At 33.0% G+C, this 19,856-nt stretch overlaps 2 protein-coding genes across 2 annotated transcripts; both read left to right on the top strand.

Moving 5' to 3' along the window:
* The first annotated feature begins 222 nt into the window (after positions 1 to 222).
* Positions 223 to 7,463, top strand: LOC110722601 (2-C-methyl-D-erythritol 2,4-cyclodiphosphate synthase, chloroplastic-like). Its single transcript, XM_021901865.1, has 3 exons — positions 223 to 741; positions 1,168 to 1,298; positions 6,895 to 7,463. Exons 1-3 carry the CDS (start codon positions 381 to 383, stop codon positions 7,126 to 7,128), a joined length of 726 nt encoding a protein of 241 aa, XP_021757557.1. The 5' UTR covers positions 223 to 380; the 3' UTR covers positions 7,129 to 7,463.
* A 7,837-nt stretch (positions 7,464 to 15,300) lies between these two features.
* On the top strand, positions 15,301 to 18,251 carry LOC110722600 (1-aminocyclopropane-1-carboxylate synthase-like). The gene is made up of 4 exons (XM_021901864.1): positions 15,301 to 15,991; positions 16,144 to 16,275; positions 16,574 to 16,734; positions 16,964 to 18,251. The coding sequence occupies exons 1-4, from the start codon at positions 15,839 to 15,841 to the stop codon at positions 17,967 to 17,969; spliced, it is 1,452 nt and encodes a 483-aa protein (XP_021757556.1). The 5' UTR covers positions 15,301 to 15,838; the 3' UTR covers positions 17,970 to 18,251.
* Positions 18,252 to 19,856: the final 1,605 nt, after the last annotated feature.

Genomic DNA, 19,856 nt, shown 5'->3' with positions numbered 1-19,856 from the left:
AGACGTTTGGTTCAAGCATCTAAGGTATGAGATATGTGTTTAGAATGAGTAAATCCCATACCTATTGCTTATTTTTACAAAATTCAATTTTGAAACCCATACTCAAACCCCCCAAGGTACGGGATTTTGAAAATCAAGGGGAAGGTAGGTATGAGTCATACCCATATGGTCACACCTTTAGGCTTTAGCTTTAAATTAAAAGAAAAACATATCATTCTCAACTCAAAACCAAACAAACCAAACCCATACCAACGTAGTTTCATTACTCATTCCAAATTTATACCATTAGGGAGTACGGAGTATTTGTTTATTTGAACCAAATACACCCTCATTTCTTGCTCATTCCTTTTTCAATTTCCCAATTTTCTGAAGGTTAATCAATGGCAGCTATGACAACTGCTCTCTGCGCTTGCTCATTCCTTCACACCACCACACAAAAACATCTACTTTCTCTCTCCTCTTCTTCCCACCTCTCACACTCTCTTCCCTCCTTCACTCTCAACACCAAATGCCTGAACAATTCAGCTTTAAAACCCACCAATTCTTTCTCAATTTCAGCAGTTTCTACCCCAATTGCTGAGACTTCTCAACCCACTTCATTATCAAATTCAAAACCCCCTAAAATCCTTCCTTTTCGGGTCGGTCACGGGTTCGATCTCCATCGCTTGGAGCCGGGTTATCCTTTGATTATTGGTGGCATTGACATTCCTCATGATAAAGGATGCGAGGCTCACTCTGATGGTATTTTTTTTTTTCTCTCATTTCTGGGTGTTTTTTTGTTTTTCATTTTTATAGAATTTAATTTAGTTTTGAATGTTGAATTTTGTATTGAATAATGTTGGGATATTTTGCATTGTTGTGAATTAATTACATGCTTGGCTGGAATTATTCTGGGCAATTTCGGATTTTTTATCTGGAAATTTGAAGGGGTGCTGAAATGGATGGTTTCTCTGCTAGTGCTAGATAGATTTTTGTTTGTTTTTTAATGGGATTTGTATTGAATAGTGTTGGGCATTTTTGCGTTATTGTGGGTGAATTATCAGTTTTGTTGGAATAATTTTGGGCAGATTCGGATTTTTGTGGAATATTTTACTTGATAGTTAGGAACTTAGGAAATTTAAAGTGGTGAATTGTAATTATATGTAATTTTTTAATTTATGATTGTAGGAGATGTGCTGCTTCATTGTGTGGTAGATGCTATATTGGGGGCATTAGGGCTTCCGGATATCGGGCAACTTTTCCCTGATAATGATCCTAAGTGGAAGGGTGCAGCTTCTTCTGTTTTCATCAAAGAAGCTGTGAGTGATTCGTTTACTTCTCCCTTTTATTATCTATCGTAATTCATGTAGGAATATTCTTGGTTGTTTCCAATGAACTAGAACTCTTTGGATATCATTTTCAGCTAATGAGATGAATTGTGGGTGTAACTCACATTCCATTAGTGTGTGATTATTTGAGATGCTTTAGGTGAGATAGCACCAATATCTACACTCGAACTTTTTGAAAATTCTAGTCTAAGCACTTGAGTTAGAGATATTATTCAAAATAAGGTGGAGCTAAATCAGGCAAGGATATAAACCCCTAATCATAATATTCAGTAGGGAGAAGGTATGGTCTTAAAGACTTAAAGAGTTGTTGGAGGTAAAAATTGGACAGCATGAGGTTCAGCAATGATGTCTTACCTTATCTTTTCTGGATCTCATATTTTCTCTTACTCTTCTTCTTTATACCTGTGATCTTTTTCCTCCTCTTTCGATTGCACCTTGAGTACTAAGAAGGATGAGATAATTTCTGACTTGAACAATTAGGGCTGCATCAGAACTTGTTTCAAATTAGGTTGATCAATCATCAGTCTTTATGTTTCCAGTTTGGAAATCATACTCATTTCCTCCCAACCATTTGTCAATCCTCCAGTCTAGTCACCGTGCCTGTCACCTATGTATCACCTGCACTATTTCAAATACTAAAAAGATGGTAATATTGTTGCTCTTCCACCAGATGAAGACAATTTTGTCATCCTTAGACTGCTTGCAGCTCCTTTTTACAAGGCTTGAGTTAGTTTTGCAGACCATTGTCTGGCTGTTTATTTAAATCCATGTTAGGACTTTGTCAATTTGGTATGTTTTTGGGCATCTTCACTTGAACTTCCTCATGCAATTCTCCTTATAGCAGGGTGTTAGTTACATACAATTGGTTTAAACTCTTGTCTCCACCCCCTTGATGCTGTAATAACACTATTACGCACTTGATAATTGACGTATTAATTCAGGGCGAAAAATTATTTGGAATTCAGTTCCAGCAGCTTTGAGTGCCAATAACCTTGCTTTTAACCTTTTCAATGTTTCTGTCTGGCTTAAGCTTAATTTTAAAATTACCCACTGGCAATCCATGGGTCTTTTGCCTGCTGGGGGGTTGTTAACTTGTGCATTCCAGTGCATCTAACCCTTTTGCATTGCATCGAACCTTCAAAGGTCTTGTAAGGCTTTAGTTGTAGGTTCTCTGCAGGAACCAATGCATGATACTAAGGCATTGTGAGTGACAGGAAACTGCGGAAACTGTATAATTTTGCACCAAATTGCTTCGATAGCCTAAGTATTAATCAAGGAACGATATCCTGATAGGTGTGAGACTTGAATTGACAGGAGCAGAGAATGATTCGAGTGATTAATAGGCCTCATTAATTGCAGGGTGAGGTGGAATTTGGAGGTGAGATTTGTAAGGAAAATCAGGCACACGAAGAACTTTGTTCAAAATAATGTCAATAAATGAGCTGACCAGTGGATTTTGGTTTCTATTCTATTTGGTATTGTAATATGGTTGTCAGGATGTGTTATCTTAATGTAAGAGTTGAACTGAGATAAACGAATAGTAATGTAGTATGTTGCCCACTATATATGAGCCAGTAGGAGTTGTGTCAAAAGGCAAGCTTTTTTATCTTTTTAGAAATCCGTGGAAGTTTCTTCTCCTTGTGACACTAGTGGTGTGGAGAGATCTTGGCATGTCACTGTTGCTGTAGTATGAGATTTGGTGCTGAATTTGTTACTTAATCTAAGGTTGAAAAAGTGTCATCATGATCCAGTGTAATTCTGAAATATGCAGCAAGCCTTGTACTCTTTCCTGCCATGAGTTCAGGTAGATAATCATAGAGTTTGAAGCGCCTTTCTGTTATTTATAATCAATCTTACAATGGTCACAAAAGTTTACTTGGTTTCCATCCATATAAAGCCTTGAAGGCTCCTTCTGAACAAGTAGGGGGGAAGGGTATTATCTTAGGCTCTTTGGATTCGATTTTGCTGATTGTTGAATCAAGGATATAAACGTATAAAGTGTGCCCCGCATTACCATTGCTACTTTTTCGAGGATGCTATCTCTTGCTGTAATTTGTAGCTATCGTTGCTGCTGAATCTGACACCAAAGAAGCAGGGTATCTGATTAACTTGGTCAGTAGAGTTGTATTAGGGATGTTTTCTCGAATGACCCTGCATAAATAAGCATTTTTGTCGGAGCCCTTATGCTATTGTGTTAACTAATGGTTTTGTATCAATTGAACGATAGCTGAACAGCGAGGGTGAGTAGGTGAATTGATGGCCTCTGAGTAATCATCCTTGTTTTGTGCAATAGGCAGAAACAGAAAGATTTCCTTGGAAGTAGTGTGCATACCTATCTATCAGGTCATTCCTAAGTCACAGACTGGATAAAATGTCTTTTGGTCTGTATATATTTAGCCAGAATGTGAACATGCTACCCCAGTCCATACACCTCTCCTATTGCTGCTTGGCGAACTTTTGAGCCGGGTTTTACAAATGTTACCATTACAACTCCTGATTTGTTTTGTCCTTAAGAAATTACATAAGACCTCCTCCACCAGTGACAGTTAGGCACATTAGTAGAACAGTAGCTAGGCTGTAGTTGGGATGGTCAGCTTTCAGCATAGATTAATTGTGTAAGTATATGATCTGGTCGATATTAATGTTATTAACCTGGCATTATTTTCACTGTGGTTCATTTTTCATTTTGCAAAATGCAAATACTTTTCATTTTATTTTATTTTTTATTTTTAATTTTTTTGTGGGGGGTGGGGGGGTTGTGTGTGTGTGTGTGTGTTTGTGTTGGGGGGGGGTGATTGACTGATTGAGGGGGCTGGAGGGTAGTTGATATAAATCACTTGGTAAAGAACTAAAGACTAGAAAGAACAGAATGTGATTTTTGTGTGATTTGAAGTTAGGTTAATAATTGAACTTAATTAGATGGAGAGGGGAGTCTATTCAGTCCAAATGCTTATAAGAGGCATGTAGCAAATAAATTAGCAAAATTAGATGAAGAAAATCGATTGTATGGGATGAAGAAAATCACCATTAAAGTAACTATTCTTTTAGTACAAAAAAATATATGTACAGCCACAAGGGAAAAAATGGAAAGAATAAAAGAGTGAGATGGGCTGGAAGACCAATACTAACAAGAATAAATATTCACATGAGTTGGGCTATAAGCTAAGGAGGACCTTAACTAAGTCAAGTAGATGACAGAGACATGAGGCATTGAGAGTTTTGAGACACGCATTTTGTGGCTGTCACGAATGTAGTAAATCCATTATCTCACCTGTTAGATGATTTAGCAGCAAATATTTTTTATTCATTGAACTATTGAAGTGACAACTTTATGTGCCGAATGGCGATGCAATCTTATGTAAGGTGAGATTTGGTGTCTTAGAAACTTTTCTGGTTAAATTGAGGAGTATAGAAAAGTTAAGTACACAATAAGTCAGAAATCTAAGTTGATCAACTTTAGGGATACAAATTCTTGATGATTAGTTTTGGATGTTGTTTCATTAACTTTACTGACTGCTAGTTTAGAATTTTAGTGGATCATTTGTAAAGAGAATCAAGTAGATCAAACGTAGGCATGCTGATGCTGTACTTTTGCATTTGATTTTGCTGTCATACTCGGTGATACATCTTAGATTTATTACTCAGTGATAATTTGGACTCCTAACAGATTTTCCCCAATGCCCTTATAGTAGATGAGATGGATTACTGGTGTTTAATCTTGATATTGACTGTTTCTTGTGCATGACCAGTGGCGGACCCAAGAATTTCTGACCGGTGAGTCACAAACTCACAATCGATAACCAAATATGTAAAAAAATTTTTTTTACCAAAATTCCCAAAAAAAATTATTTACAAAGATCATCCAAATAGAAAATTGACAAGATTACAATACTAACTAACATTTAACAAGCTTAAAATTGACAAGACTAAAATTAACAAACTAATATTTATTTATTTATTTATTTTTTTTTTTTTTTTAAAAAGACTTAGAAATTTTTTTGGGCCCTGGTGAGTCATTTGACCCACCAGGCACAAGGCCAAGTCCGCCCCTGTGCATGACATATTTTTACAAACTTAGGACTTCCCTTAAATCCTATTACTGTTCTGCTGTTGGTAAATAGTGCTTCAAGATGGCACTAATAGACGAGATTTTAGGTGAGGCTAAGTAATGAAACTTTATCCTTTGATTATACTAAAAGTAAATTTATCACTGCCAATATGCTATGTTTCATTTTTACACTTACAAAGGGTAGCATATTGCATAATACCCTAGGTAAGCTGAAACTTGCTGTAGCTTGCACAGCCTATGGCAATGGGATATTGGGTTTATAGATCCTAGTACAGATTTTCATCTCTTGTTTATTTGTTTGTTTGTTTATTATGTTTAACTGGCAATGAAAACTGCATTGTTGCATTACCAGATAGGAAGCCTGGACATCTAGGTGAAATGACTATATTTTACAAAATCGGATGTGTTAGTAAGTGATGCAGTGGGGAGTGGGCTAAAAGTGTGAAAGCTTGAATAAATTGACTGATAGAAGTGACAGTATACTTCTTATGTGAGTTAGTTCCTTGATAGATATATTCCAAGATTATGCTTAAGCAGGATAGTGTCCAGTCTGCCCACTTCATGTCCTTGAATGGTACGCTTGCAGTTTCTTATCGGAGTTATTACAAATTTTCTTTATCTTTACCTTAGAGCATATTAGTACCCCACCAGCTTATTACACTGATTAGAAGGGACATGGCATTTATGAGCACTTCACTGACTTGTACACTCCTTGCCATTATAGAGAAAGTAGGCTACCAATTTTGGTAGCTTGGCTACAAAATGACCTATCTTGGCTAAAAGAAGGCAAAACGACGACAAAAATGTACCAGTAGGAGAAATGCAATAAATTTTTTGTGGTTTTCAGCTAGTGACACTTGTCGTTGCAAGTGGGCGAAGTAGCCCTCTTTTCAACACTGTGATGCCGCCGCGTTCGTCCCCTTCTACACACACACACTGTCACTCTGCCATTGCCCCACCCCCAACCAACCTTTTGAACTTTTACATGTGAGACTCTCTGAAGTTAATTTGTACATGTAGCCATTAGTCAACAATTGGAGAAATGGCCATCCTATTATCCAATTAGCTTAACCGGTGTACGTGGCAAGAGTAGGAGTGGCCAACCTTTGGTGATGCCATTTGAAGAACTACAAACCTCTAACTTTGTGGTTAAGACTCTAAAATGAGAATATCTCATGATTTTTTTTTCAATAGTTATGGTCCCAAGCTATATTTGCCCAATCCTTAATTTTTCTACCATTTTTTGTTCTTTTCCTTTGTGATTGATTGGCGATTACACTGAAGGGGCCACTCTGACATGGTGGTACATTTAGTATCATCATTTCCAAGTGGTCCAATTATTGTGTAATAGTTGAGCAACTAACAAGGGAAAACTGTATATAGTGTTATTATTAACTCCTGCATGATTTGTCTACTTGCATTTCTATTTGAGGCAATGATGCTGGAGTTCCTTGATATGGTTAAGTTATGCTTATGCTCTAAATTTTGTAACAACAGGTAAGACTAATGGACGAGGCTGGGTATGAGCTTGGCAATTTAGACGCCACCTTAATTCTTCAAAGACCTAAAGTTAGCCCACACAAGGAAGCAATCAAGGCCAACTTGTCTGCTCTGCTCGGGGTTGATACCTCCGTCTTGAATCTGAAAGCGAAAACCCATGAGAAGGTTGATAGTCTCGGAGAAAATAGAAGTATTGCAGCTCATACAGTGGTTCTATTGATGAAAAAGTAAAGGAACCATCATGAACCACAATTAGAAGATCAACATCACTATTGAAAAATCTTATGTGTGATATGTTTCTTTTGGTAGGTTTTTGGTGAATATAACTTGCAAATTATCTTGTATAGCGTTTAAACAGTTCATGTTTAAACATTTTTATCTCGACCTTCATTCAACGAAGGCTTGATGCATTCATGTATCAATCTAATACTAACAGTGTATTGTGTAGCAGCTACATGTCTAAGTCTGTGACTGGTTTCTGGTTTCGGTTTCGCCGACAAAAACCAGGATCAAATAGTAAACAAAGAGCCACCTGCCAAATTAAAAGACTAAAATTGTTGTTGGGACACAATTTATCAAAACAAAGAACTAATCTATGATTAAAATTCAACAACTTACGTGTATAATAAAATAGAAGTTGACATTATTTAGGTGTATTTTTTAAATTGGAGTATCACTTATTGCTTCACTTGTATGCATCCCACATATATGTATATCTTAATTTATTTACTAATCTAGCTAATTGACCAAAATAATTAGTCGAGAACTAGAGACAAATTTAACTATCATTGATTTTTTTTTTTGCTGTTGAAATTTTGCTGAATTGAATTTCTAAGGCTGTTATTGTATCATAAATCAATTATCAATATAAATATATAATCGCTTGAACAAGTAAATGTCAAACATAAGAAGTTAACATCTTGAAAAGTCAAATGCGTGATTGTATTTTGGTGGGGGGGCATGTGAAATGAAATGGAGTTTAAGCTAGATTTCAAACCATGTTTGGATATGTACATACACATCTTAATTATAGTCATTTTTGGTGATAAACAAGTACATGTTGATGTTGGACTGACACAACCTTAAGCAACATTTGACTCATTATCTTTGATTAAACTTGATGCAATCTAATTGAAATTAAATTTCATGACAATTTCCAAGCAACATGTAAATATATGTAATGAGGTACGTATAATTTTACACTCTTATTATATTTTCCGGCCTTTGTGCTTATATCTGTGTGTAGAATGAACACACATTCTTTAAGATGAAGCTAAGTTTGTAATTAAAATTCGCTTTTTAAATTACACAAAATAGCATATATATAACACTTATGGAGTAAACAAAATGTTTCTTAATTACTTCGCATAATTTAAATATGGACTGTTGAATATCAGTAAAAAAAATTTCACCACCTCATGATCTTACTGAACTTTTTGGATAACAAACATGAGTATATTTAGCTATTCATTGCCAACCCTACGCCGTGAAAGTTTAGGCTTACAAATCCTACAATTATCTACTATGCGCAATGCGCCTATGCCAGCAATTTATATCATGATCTAGGCCGAAGGAGAATATGAGTATATATAAACGAACTCAACCAAGTATCAATCTAAAATCAAGAGTGATATACTTCGTATCATATATAGAGTAATAATTCTCTCTATATTATTCTATACGGAATATGAGACCGTTAGGGCCAGTTCTCATTGACTGAGCTGAATTGAAGTGAACTGAACTAAACTAAATTTATTAGACTTGAACTGAACTGAACTGAACTGAACTGAACTTATTAGAGCTGAAATGATCTGAGCTGAAATTAATCTCATTAGAACAGGCCCTTAATCTCAACTCACATATGATTAAATCCCTAATAAATTATACTTCGTGATATATATCATAGTATCATACGTTGCATCATTTGCATGTCAAAGTAGTACAGTATAATGTTATTAAAAATACTAGTATAAAATGTTAGTGCAACAATAACTGTTGTGCATGATAAATGTAAGTTTGAATGAGTAAGCCTTAAGCATATTAATGGTACTCTCTATTAACTTTTAAGCCGTGTCATCTGCGTGGCTAAAATGACCATTAATTTGGCCAATTTCCTTCAAACACCCTTTTTTGTAGTGTGAGATTTGTGACCCTACGAAAGTGACGTGAATTGACATTGTAAATGTGTGTGTGTCCCAACAAGCTTATCAATGGGTTAGCTCCCAAACAACCCACTTTAAGTTTTGTCATCGAATGTACATTTATAATGCGACGTGTGAAGAGATAATGCCAAATTTCTCCTATACGTACAAATACCAAGTAATATAATACAACGATGGACTCAAAAGTTTTATGTATGATTTCCTGTTTTATACACCTTAGAAATGTAACATTAACCACCATCCACTTTTTGTACTTAAGTGAGTGTCCTCGTGAATTTTAGATTGGTACGGAGTAATTAAGTGACAACCCTCTTAAGAACGACAGAAAGTGGTATCATTGGTATGAATTTGATAGTAAGGTTGGAGAAAAGGTATCGACTAAAGTTATCAAAATCATGATTCAATTTTGTAGTAAAAAGAGACAATATATGATTATTGTATTAATGTTTTTTAAGCTTATTTTAGATTTGTCAAATTTTCATTAGTTAAGAGAAATATGTTGAATTGTATGGCTATACATGAATTATAAATGGCAAAATTCAAAGATTTGAATCCTAATTTTAATAACTATGGTATTAACAACTTATTTAGTTCTTCAAGGGTATTGAAAAATAAAGGGTGAGAAGAAGGAGCAAGTGAAGGAAAAAGAAAATATTGGAATGTAACTAGAATTGTGGTTTGGAATGTAACTAGAATTGTGGTTTGTTTTAAATGGTAGCTAGCTAGCTAGGAATTGAAATTATAATTGGGAAATTCATTTTCTTTGGTCGGTTTATTATAGAGTATATGATTTCATGAACCTAATGATTTAATGTTACTACCTCCGATTTTTGTTTGTTACAACTTTAGGGTATTATTTAAGAGATATAGAGTATAAAATATTCTAAAGTTGCAACTAAAAAAAAATCGGAGGTAGTATTAATAATATCTTATTGTACTATTCGATTTTAAAAAGATACGAAGTACTATTAAAGAAAAAAAGTTACTCCGTACTTTATATGTATTAAAGATAGCTGTCTTTTCATATCAATTGCAATATACGGTATCAAATGTTTCCTCAATCAACCATGAGACAATTTTAATTTACTTTTCAATCTTTTATTTTCCATCTACCTTCATGCTATCAAGCTAAGCAAGTTGTAAAAGTTGACGAGTCATTACACAACCATTAATAAAAATCACAGGTCTTATAAGACGTAGTATAAGTCAAGATTATGAGGGGTTTAATATCAATGTATCGTACTATCTTAAAAGTTAGTATTGTACTACAGTCTCCGTAGAACAGCTGGCCATAATATGGACCATTTTGAAACAAAAGGATACCCTAGCTTTAGTTTCAACTCTTCAAAAGAATATTACGTGAAAGAAAGAAAAGAAATTCCTTCCTAATAAAGACATATCTCCCACTGCAATATGAAGCCATAAAAACCCTTCTCTCTTGTAAATTTCATTGCATTGGACTACTGGTGACCTTAATTCGTCAGCAATAACGCAATGTTACAATTAAAAAAAAAAAAAAAAAAAAAAAGGAATATATTGAAGTAAAAAATTGTTTTATGTGTGTGAAGTGTGATGTGACATAATGATAATATATGCACCTCCAGAAGGTCTACATATAATATATATCGTATATTTCTTCTAGTCAAAAGAACTTTTGGTTTGCTGAAGAACAAAATCAAAGCATATGCTTATTATATTGGCAAGTAGTAATTGCTAATTGGTTTTGGATGATATGTCCATTTTCTACTAGTGTCATTCCAGGGAGAGGCCGCCAGGATTCTCTTATCTTTTCTTTCTTTTATGTATGTATGTATAGGGGCTTGTCCACTAATTCAGATTGAATATACATACACGAGGTTTTAAATATAAATACATAATTGATCTGATAAATGAACAGCTACTTCATTCCTACTAAAAAATATATGCCTATATCGCCATACGTACCTACTATATTGATCTTATAAAAGTAATTTTTTTTTAAAAAAAGATAGATACACGAATATTACTAGGTGATTTAGGTCTATGTTTTCTCAAAACTAAGACCAAATCTATTATACTCGTAGTTCGTTAAGAAAGTAGAAAAATTAACGAACTACTGGTATGTATCTGAAAAAGGGCCAATAAGACTATATAATTTGCAGGCTATTAACTTCTCTATAGCTAGATGTGTTTAAGTGTGTAACTGAAAGGATTGAAACTTATGAAACAAGATCTTCTTGCCTTTATCCATTACGAGTTGAATTTTCTACATATATACATGATGCTGCTTGGATTTGTAAAGTTACATGAGCGTAGATGAGCATGCACTACGGCTGACTTGCTTTTGTGTCGTCAAACACTAAATATACCCTGACAAAAATAAATTGAAAGAAGACTGAGTAGGGGAAATACGACTTTTTATTTAGGGTGTTACACTATATATTAATTACTGTATTAGATACGCAAAGTCTGCTAAAAATGGTCGACGTTTACAGGTTGAATTTGAAGTCTTAGACTAAAATTGCTTACCAAGGAATATTTCCATCTTTGACAAGCAAATTAAAATTGGCCTCCCATGTGCATATTGACCTTTTACATGTGTATTTTCTCATGCATATAATTTTCATATTATGCTAGCTTTTATGTATTATTATTGAATAGTAAACTTTCTATTAGTATAATTCAAATTATGGATATACTTTTTTCAACTTATATGAGCCCCCCTTCAACGATGAGTTTAATTGACAAGCAGTTGTTGAATGTGCTAATCTGATTTGATAGGTTGTTCATTTGTATTCAATATTTATGCTGGTTGATGTTGTTTCTTATTTGAATTAGCTAATAAAATTAGTCATTACGTGTTTGGTGAAAGTCAGTATTTGGTTTTTACTCTAAAAAATTACCAACTTTGTTATAGATAAAAAGCCAAAACCAATTCTCAAGAAGATAATAGTCAAATAAAACGTTTTTCATTTAAATCAAATCAAACATAATTTTAGTTTTGGGGTGTTTGGTTGAGAAACATTCAGAGTGATAATAGAGCTAGGCTTTTGGAACAAAATTAAGGTATGCCTAGTCCAAAACCCCTAATAAGATTGTTTGGTTCAAAAGATTAATTTACTACTTCATACATAGTATTTCTTACAGAATAGTTCTCCTTAACTAGCCATAATAAATTATCCCAATAACCTTATTATTCAGTTTACACATTATACACATATACATGAGAAAAAGAATAATAAAAAATAGTAAATATAATAAAAAAAACATAGTAAATCCCTACCACGTTATTACTAAATACTTGTACTAAATATTCAATATACACAATGAATTGGTCAAATCAGCCAAGGACTAACACAATCATCTAAAATATTAAACTGCTAACAAAAATGATAAGACTATAAGAGCTAAAAGCCGATAAAAAAATTTGTAAAAAACTATCTACTTAAAAAGAACAATGTTGAACTGTGGAATTTGGAGATAAGGGAGGGTAGATGAAGTCGATAAGAGTATTATATTTCAAATTATTATATTAGCATTATATTTTACCTATATACAATTACTACCTCCGTTTCTTATTATGTGCAACAAAGGGGTATTATTTTCGAGATATAAAATATTATTTTGTTACACATAATAAGAAATGGAGGTAGTAAATATTTTATCGGTCAACATTATGTACTGTGTATGTTGACAAATTATTGGCAACTAAGGTGTTACATTTATTAAAAATAGAAAAATTACATAAAATTATCACATTATTACTCATTCAAAACTCTTTATAATACTACCCACTTCATCCAAAATTCATTACTCTGTATCATATACGCCGTATTATATTCCGTATTTATAGTTCAAATTCACTATTAACGTGAATATGTGGCTATTAGCCTATTAATACTTCCTCCGTTTCTATTTAGTTTAGTGACACGTTCAATTTAGGCACACATATTAAGGAGAGGAGAGAGAGTGAGAGAGAATGATAAAGCAAGTGAGGTATACTTAAAAAGCAAGGTATAAAACTTACCCAAAAAAGAAACGTGTCAACTAAAAAAAACTTCTAAAAAGGAATACGTGTCAACTAATAAAAAACGAAGGTAAGTATATAGTAGAGGATGCGACCTTATCTTTAAAATGCTAAGAGTATTTTAGAATACATGTTTATTTCATGTGAATTACTGGTTGTTTAATTTGTTTCTTGATCATAGTATATAAAGCAGCAGACTATAATCTTTGACACTTTTTTTTCATGATATTGAATTTTTGCCGAACTTATCGACCATAAAAAAGAAGAATGTTTTTATTGGGGGCTGAATCTAGTCATATATCTGCATGTAATTGACGTCGACATTTACACACACGATTTACTCAACAATTCTGATTTCTGTAAACGAGTTACGAGTATCAAAATAAAAATAAACATAAACCCACAAATTAAAACAACTAAAAGTTAAATAAATTTCAATTTTAGCAGTAAAGTTTGGCAGAAATGTTTTATTACACGTTAAAAATGTTAATTATCTTGTTTGTGCCACAATAAAGGGGAAACCAATTACCAAATTGTTTTTATAAAAAAGGAAATTATCTAAGATTAAGCAGACAACCGTGCAATGTATATCTAGGTTGTCTTGGTATTATTCGTGCAACTTTTAAATAAGATAATAGTGTGTACGTGTGTAATAAATATACAAAATGCTAATTATTCAACTTACTCGGAAAAATTAAATAAAGAAATAAATTTATGTCCCACTCTAAAGTTTGGAGGATTTCCATTATTTATGAAACAATTCTTTCTAGGCTATTTCCGGTTGGTTAGGAGATTTCTGTCGTAAAGATTTTTCAGGGTGGCAAATATATTTCCGTACGTGCATGTGTAAATAATTTCGGTCAATGCTCATTTATTACAAATTAAATTAATTTATCTATAAAGTTTGAGATTTATTTGTATACATGATGAGCTCAAAACCTGCAAATTCGATTTTTTTTTTTTAAATGTTTGTAATATTTTTTTTTTTTTTAACTCCATCCATCTTACTAGAATCGATTACATACTTATTATACTAAAAAAACCAACTCACTGGGCTTGTCAAATTATGTTTCCAAGAACATTTGGTCTCTAGTAGAGAGTTATGTACAATATATCCTTGTTTAATCTTATTCAAACATTTGAACATGTAGATTGAAACATTGAGATTTGTAAATTGTACTCTTATATGTTTTCTATTGAAAAAAAAATACTCCTTATTAGTTTCAAGACTAATTAAAAAAAGGTCCATTGTTCATTTATTTCATGCATGTTGTTATGAATGTTATCTATGTAATAACCTAATACATTTTCTTTTGAGAAGATAATAACCTAATACATTATTGATTATGATCTTGCAAACGAACGTATGTGTCGTTGATAACCCTTTAAAATTATTCCTAAAATGGTATTAATTTGGGATTTTCATTGCATCGATCGGTGTAGTTAATATTTATACTTTTAGTTATCTTATCCAACGTCTCCAGAGCGTTTGTTGGCTTTTCCCTATTGACTATTTCTAAATTGAAAGAAAATATTTTTACGTCATCTAATCTTTAAAAGTAAGAGTAAAAACTTGAGCTTTCTACATATGGAGCATTTATCCATCATTTTAGTTTATTTAGTTTGAACTTTTACTTTATTCTGATATTCCACTTTCATTTTTTATTATCCATTTTAATATATATACTTTTAAATCATCAAATTTACTTTTTATTAATTATATAGGAAATTTATTTTAAAAATAATTATTGATTGCCAAAAGGATCTCCATATATTATTGTTGCAAACTCGCAATTTACTTGTATGTATGTTTTGGGTTGAAGCTTTCTTAGTAAGCTCCGCCTGATTTCCTATAATTTCCCAATAAAATTTCAAGAGTGAAAAGAGTCAAGGCCTCTATGGTAGACTAGTACTAGTTGTCTCACCATAAATGCTCAAATGTTGAACATGCAATTTTTCAACCCAAGTGAAAATGGTCTGGCATTGCACACTAATTTGAATCTTTTATGTTTGACTAGTTAAATGTTGTGTTAAAATTAAAAATACTTTGGTTAAGTTTTCCTAGTCAAACAACCTCATTACATTCTCTTAAGGTCTAAACTATTCTTATCTATCCAAATTTGAATCAAATTTGACGACTAAAACCAAGATTATTATTGCTATTTAACCTCAAAGCGAATAGTTCAAAAAACATATACCATTACAAAAAGAAAACAAACACAATCAATTACAATACAATATAATCACTATAAAGTCTGCTGCAGGATTTGTCTCACATAATCACCGATAAAATTAAAGTACACTCGTCTTTTTTTTTTTTTTTAAAAAAAAAAAATTGAGATCAGATCCTCTTATTGTAGCACCTCCACAACCCTAAAGGATTAAGAGAGGTCCCCACAAAACGAAACTTCCTGTTAACTCTTAAGAAACCAATAATAAAAGTAGTTTAGTTTATACTAAGCTAGCTACTAGTATAAATATACTAATATATAGAGAGTATTACCAACTCCAAACATTAATGTCCAACTAATTCAAAACATATTTCAAGTGCCAGCTAATTTTTTAAACGATCTTTCAAACATCATCAATTATATTTCATTCCCCTGCCTTTTCCACCCCTATAAATAGCACCCTCATTTGCTTCTGTTTTTACAAATTAAGCCACAAAAAAAACAACTGTATTTACTTACTTCTAAATAAGGAAACTTTTATTTCTTGTGAATTTAAGCCTTTCAAGGGTAAAATTGTCATTTGAGTATATAAATTCAAGATAATGGTGGCTGAATTGTTGTCAAGAATTGCTGCTGGAAATGGGCATGGTGAAGAATCTGCCTATTTTGATGGGTGGAAAGCCTATGAAAATGACCCTTTTCACCCTGCTAATAATCCTACTGGTGTTATTCAGATGGGTCTTGCTGAAAATCAGGTAATAATTGTCTGCTAATCCTTCTCTTAATAATCTGATTATGACTATTTATTTATTTTTCATTTTTTATAAATATTGTCAACATTGAATATTATGGAATTTATTGACTTGTGAAAATATTGATTAATATTATTTATTTTTTAAAATTGCAGCTTTCTTTTGATTTGGTGAAAGAGTGGATTCTGAAAAATCCTGGTGCTTCCATTTGTACTGCTGAAGGAATTGAACAATTTCAGGATATTGCCATCTTTCAAGACTACCATGGTCTGCCAGCTTTTAGAAATGTAATTTTCTATTCTCATCCTCATTGGTCAAATTATTACGAGTCAAGTTAAGTCGAGTCTAACTTAAATTTATAATATTAAACCAAAGTCGAACTTGATTCGAGTCAAGTTTTGGCCAAGTCCAACTCGAGTAGCTCTCACCAATGAAGTAATTTTATAAATTACATTGGAATTCCACGTCACACTTTGACTAAACATAGCAGCCATATACTATAGATTAAATATTATTTAAATATAATTCATGATTAATTTGGTTAATTTGTGACTAATTATTGATTATTTTGTTTTTTTTTAACAGGCTGTAGCAAGTTTCATGGAGAGAGTGAGAGGAAATAAGGTGACATTTGATCCTGATCGTATAGTAATGAGTGGTGGAGCTACTGGAGCCCATGAATTAATGGCATTTTGTTTGGCTAACCCTGGTGAAGCGTTCCTCGTTCCTACACCTTACTATCCTGGGTACGTACACTTGGACACATTTTATTATACTCGTCTTCTTTTACATTAACGAAAATTCTACACATAACTAGTCAAAGTTATGCATGATCGAGAATATTCTCATAAAAAATCAAGATTCTCTCTAATAACTAGACGGTCTAATTATTATTTGTACTTTACTAGGTCTACCTAGAGGGTCCGATAAATTATTTCATGTGAACTAATTATGTTTTATTCACGAATTTTGCAGATTTGATCGTGATTTAAGGTGGAGAACAGGGGTGGAACTTGTCCCAGTTGAATGTCATAGCTCGAATAACTTCAAAGTGACTCGAAAATCGTTGGAAGAAGCATATAACAAAGCTCAAGAAGACAACATTATAGTAGAAGGTGTACTAATAACAAACCCTTCGAACCCACTCGGCACAGTCCTAGACAGAGAGACCTTATCAAGCATATTAGCCTTCACCAATGAGAAAAACATTCACTTAGTATGTGACGAAATTTATGGTGCCACTGTCTTTGGATATCCAAATTTCGTCAGCATAGCGGAGATCATGCTCGAACAAGACCACAACCCGGATTTAATCCATATCGTTTACAGTCTATCAAAAGATTTAGGTTTTCCAGGGTTTAGAGTAGGGATTGTGTACTCTTACAACGATAAAGTTGTAAATGTTGCAAGAAAAATGTCGAGTTTCGGGCTAGTTTCGGCTCAAACACAACTGCTAATAGCCTCGATGCTATCAGATGAGGAGTTTGTCGAGAAGTTTCTGGTCGAAAGTAGCAAAAGACTCGAAACAAGGCACAATTTATTCACTTGGGGGCTAAACCAAGTAGGAATTAAGTGCTTAAAGAGTAATGCAGGACTTTTTGTGTGGATGAACTTACGACCACTCATCGAGCAAGATCTAACGATGGAAGGAGAGCTAGCCTTGTGGCGAGTAATCATCAACGAAGTGAAGATCAATGTGTCGCCGGGTTGTTCGTTCCATTGCCATGAGCCAGGTTGGTTCAGGGTTTGTATTGCTAACATGGATGATGAGACAATGGAGGTGGCATTGAAAAGGATTAGGACATTCGCGGCACAGAAGGTGGCTAAGCCTAAATCTTCTGGTGCCGCGAAAAGGAAGTGCTGGCAATCCAATCTTCAGCTCAGAATATCATCTCGAAGGTTGGAGGATTTGATGGGAGTTTCATCACAACATGGATCTCCACACTCACCCATGTCTCCCCTCGTTCGAGCTCAGACTTAATTAGTTGTTTTAATTAACATGGTTTAAAGTGTATCATTTGGAAAAATAAAATTGATCATAATGTTTATAGTATAGAGATTATTTATCTTTTGTGACTTTGTGTGCATAACTGAATTGTAAAATTTATGATCATTTGTTTGTATCTAGTAATGAGAGTAGGAGATTACAAAAAAAAAAAAAAAAAATGTATTTTGTAATCTCCTTAGAAAAAAATATTCATTGTAATGTTATCAAGCAATCAAAGGAAATTTAATGATTGAAATTGATTGATTGATTAACTCATATCTCATTTTGTACTATGTAAATATACTACCACAAATTGTAACAAACTAGCTGCAAATTAAATAATTCAAAAGAACAAAATCATCTGATTCTCTGCCTTGGAATGATACTAGCTTAGTACACAATACACATCTTTCACTACATAGCACTTTAATTTGTCTCTTTTCTAGGGTTGAGTGACTAATATGTGTCAAATTATTTTCATATTAAGAAAACTGCAAAATAAATAAATAAAAAAATAACTCTCTACTATTTCAACTCATAGTTAGCTCTAAAAAAATGTTTGTATTAAGCTAAACAAGTGGATCGATCATATTATCAGATATCCATTAACTGTAATGAGCATTGTCACTTCTCACGTGGTATAATCCATCCAACCACCAAAAACATTCATGCACAACTGGTAGTACTAATTTCTTACAAGTACAAATCGCTCTTAATTAGCTTGATACCAAGATACCATGTATGTATGTGCATGCACAGAAGATCATAAACTCATAATGCATATTTCATGCATTATTAAGGCCCGAAGTACGTAAGACAAGTTACAGCTATGAAAAGATAAAGTAGGTGTATCCTACGCTACCAACCATTGCATAAAAATGACACAGTTTTAATTTAATTTGAAGCATAAACAGACAAAGACAATTGAGCAAAGAAAATGGAAGCTAAACAACACATAATGATGTGAAAGATGGAATTTAATTGGCTGTTCTATTTAATTAAACTATCTTATCATTTATATTTATGGTTAATTATTTGACTAAGATCTAAATATTTCTTTTAGGTACTGCATCGTCTTTTGCCTACTTTACAATTTTATATGGGTATAGTAAATATAAACAAGAAGAAATTCAAGGAAAAGAACAAAAGTTTAAGCACTTTGTGAAACATTATTATGTTATAAACTTTTAAAGGTTTGTGGTGTCTCTAGAAGTCGGTTTTAATTGCTAATTGAGATGATTATCCTTGAAAAATCATGTGAAGACAACACATGAACTTTGTCATTTTTTGTGTAGATATGGATCACATAATTACTTCCCTTTTTATTCTACTTATTTATTATTATTTAATTTTTTCCTTCGAATAATTGAAGTCTTGTTAGGAACTGTTTGATTTTCTTGGTGGCAATTTTGGACACTTGTCTTTCTTCTTATGGGCTCCTTAACTTTCTTATTGGATCTTGGGCTGGATACTGGGCCTGGCCCGTTTTATCTTACAGCTTAGAAAAGGCTTACACAAATGGGTAGTCCGGTTAGTTTTGGTTGGGCCAATGAATTGGACCAAACCAATATTAATTACAAATTCGGGGGGTTGGTTCTCGGATTGATCCAAGTAGGGAACTAATAGATCATCTTTTGGTCACTTTTTTGTATATTTTTTTTATTTTGAAAATTTTATAATAAACTAGTGGATCCATTGAGTTAGATCAAGGTAGATGGATGGAGTCCTATTAATTTTTTTTTTTTTTTTGGTCTTCAGAGAGCTGTAAGGGTGGGTGATAGGAATCAATCTCAAAATCTCTGAAAAAGTAGCTCTAACCATCTTAGTTATTCCCCACTCCAATTAAGCTTGTGTGTAAAAAGTTTGACACATGATCCACCC

This window comes from Chenopodium quinoa, unplaced genomic scaffold, assembly GCF_001683475.1.
Source record: "Chenopodium quinoa cultivar QQ74 unplaced genomic scaffold, ASM168347v1, whole genome shotgun sequence".
Lineage (NCBI taxonomy): Eukaryota > Viridiplantae > Streptophyta > Magnoliopsida > Caryophyllales > Amaranthaceae > Chenopodium > Chenopodium quinoa.
The sequence above is the reverse complement of the archived record's forward strand: the minus strand, read 5'-3'. Positions and strand labels throughout refer to the sequence as shown.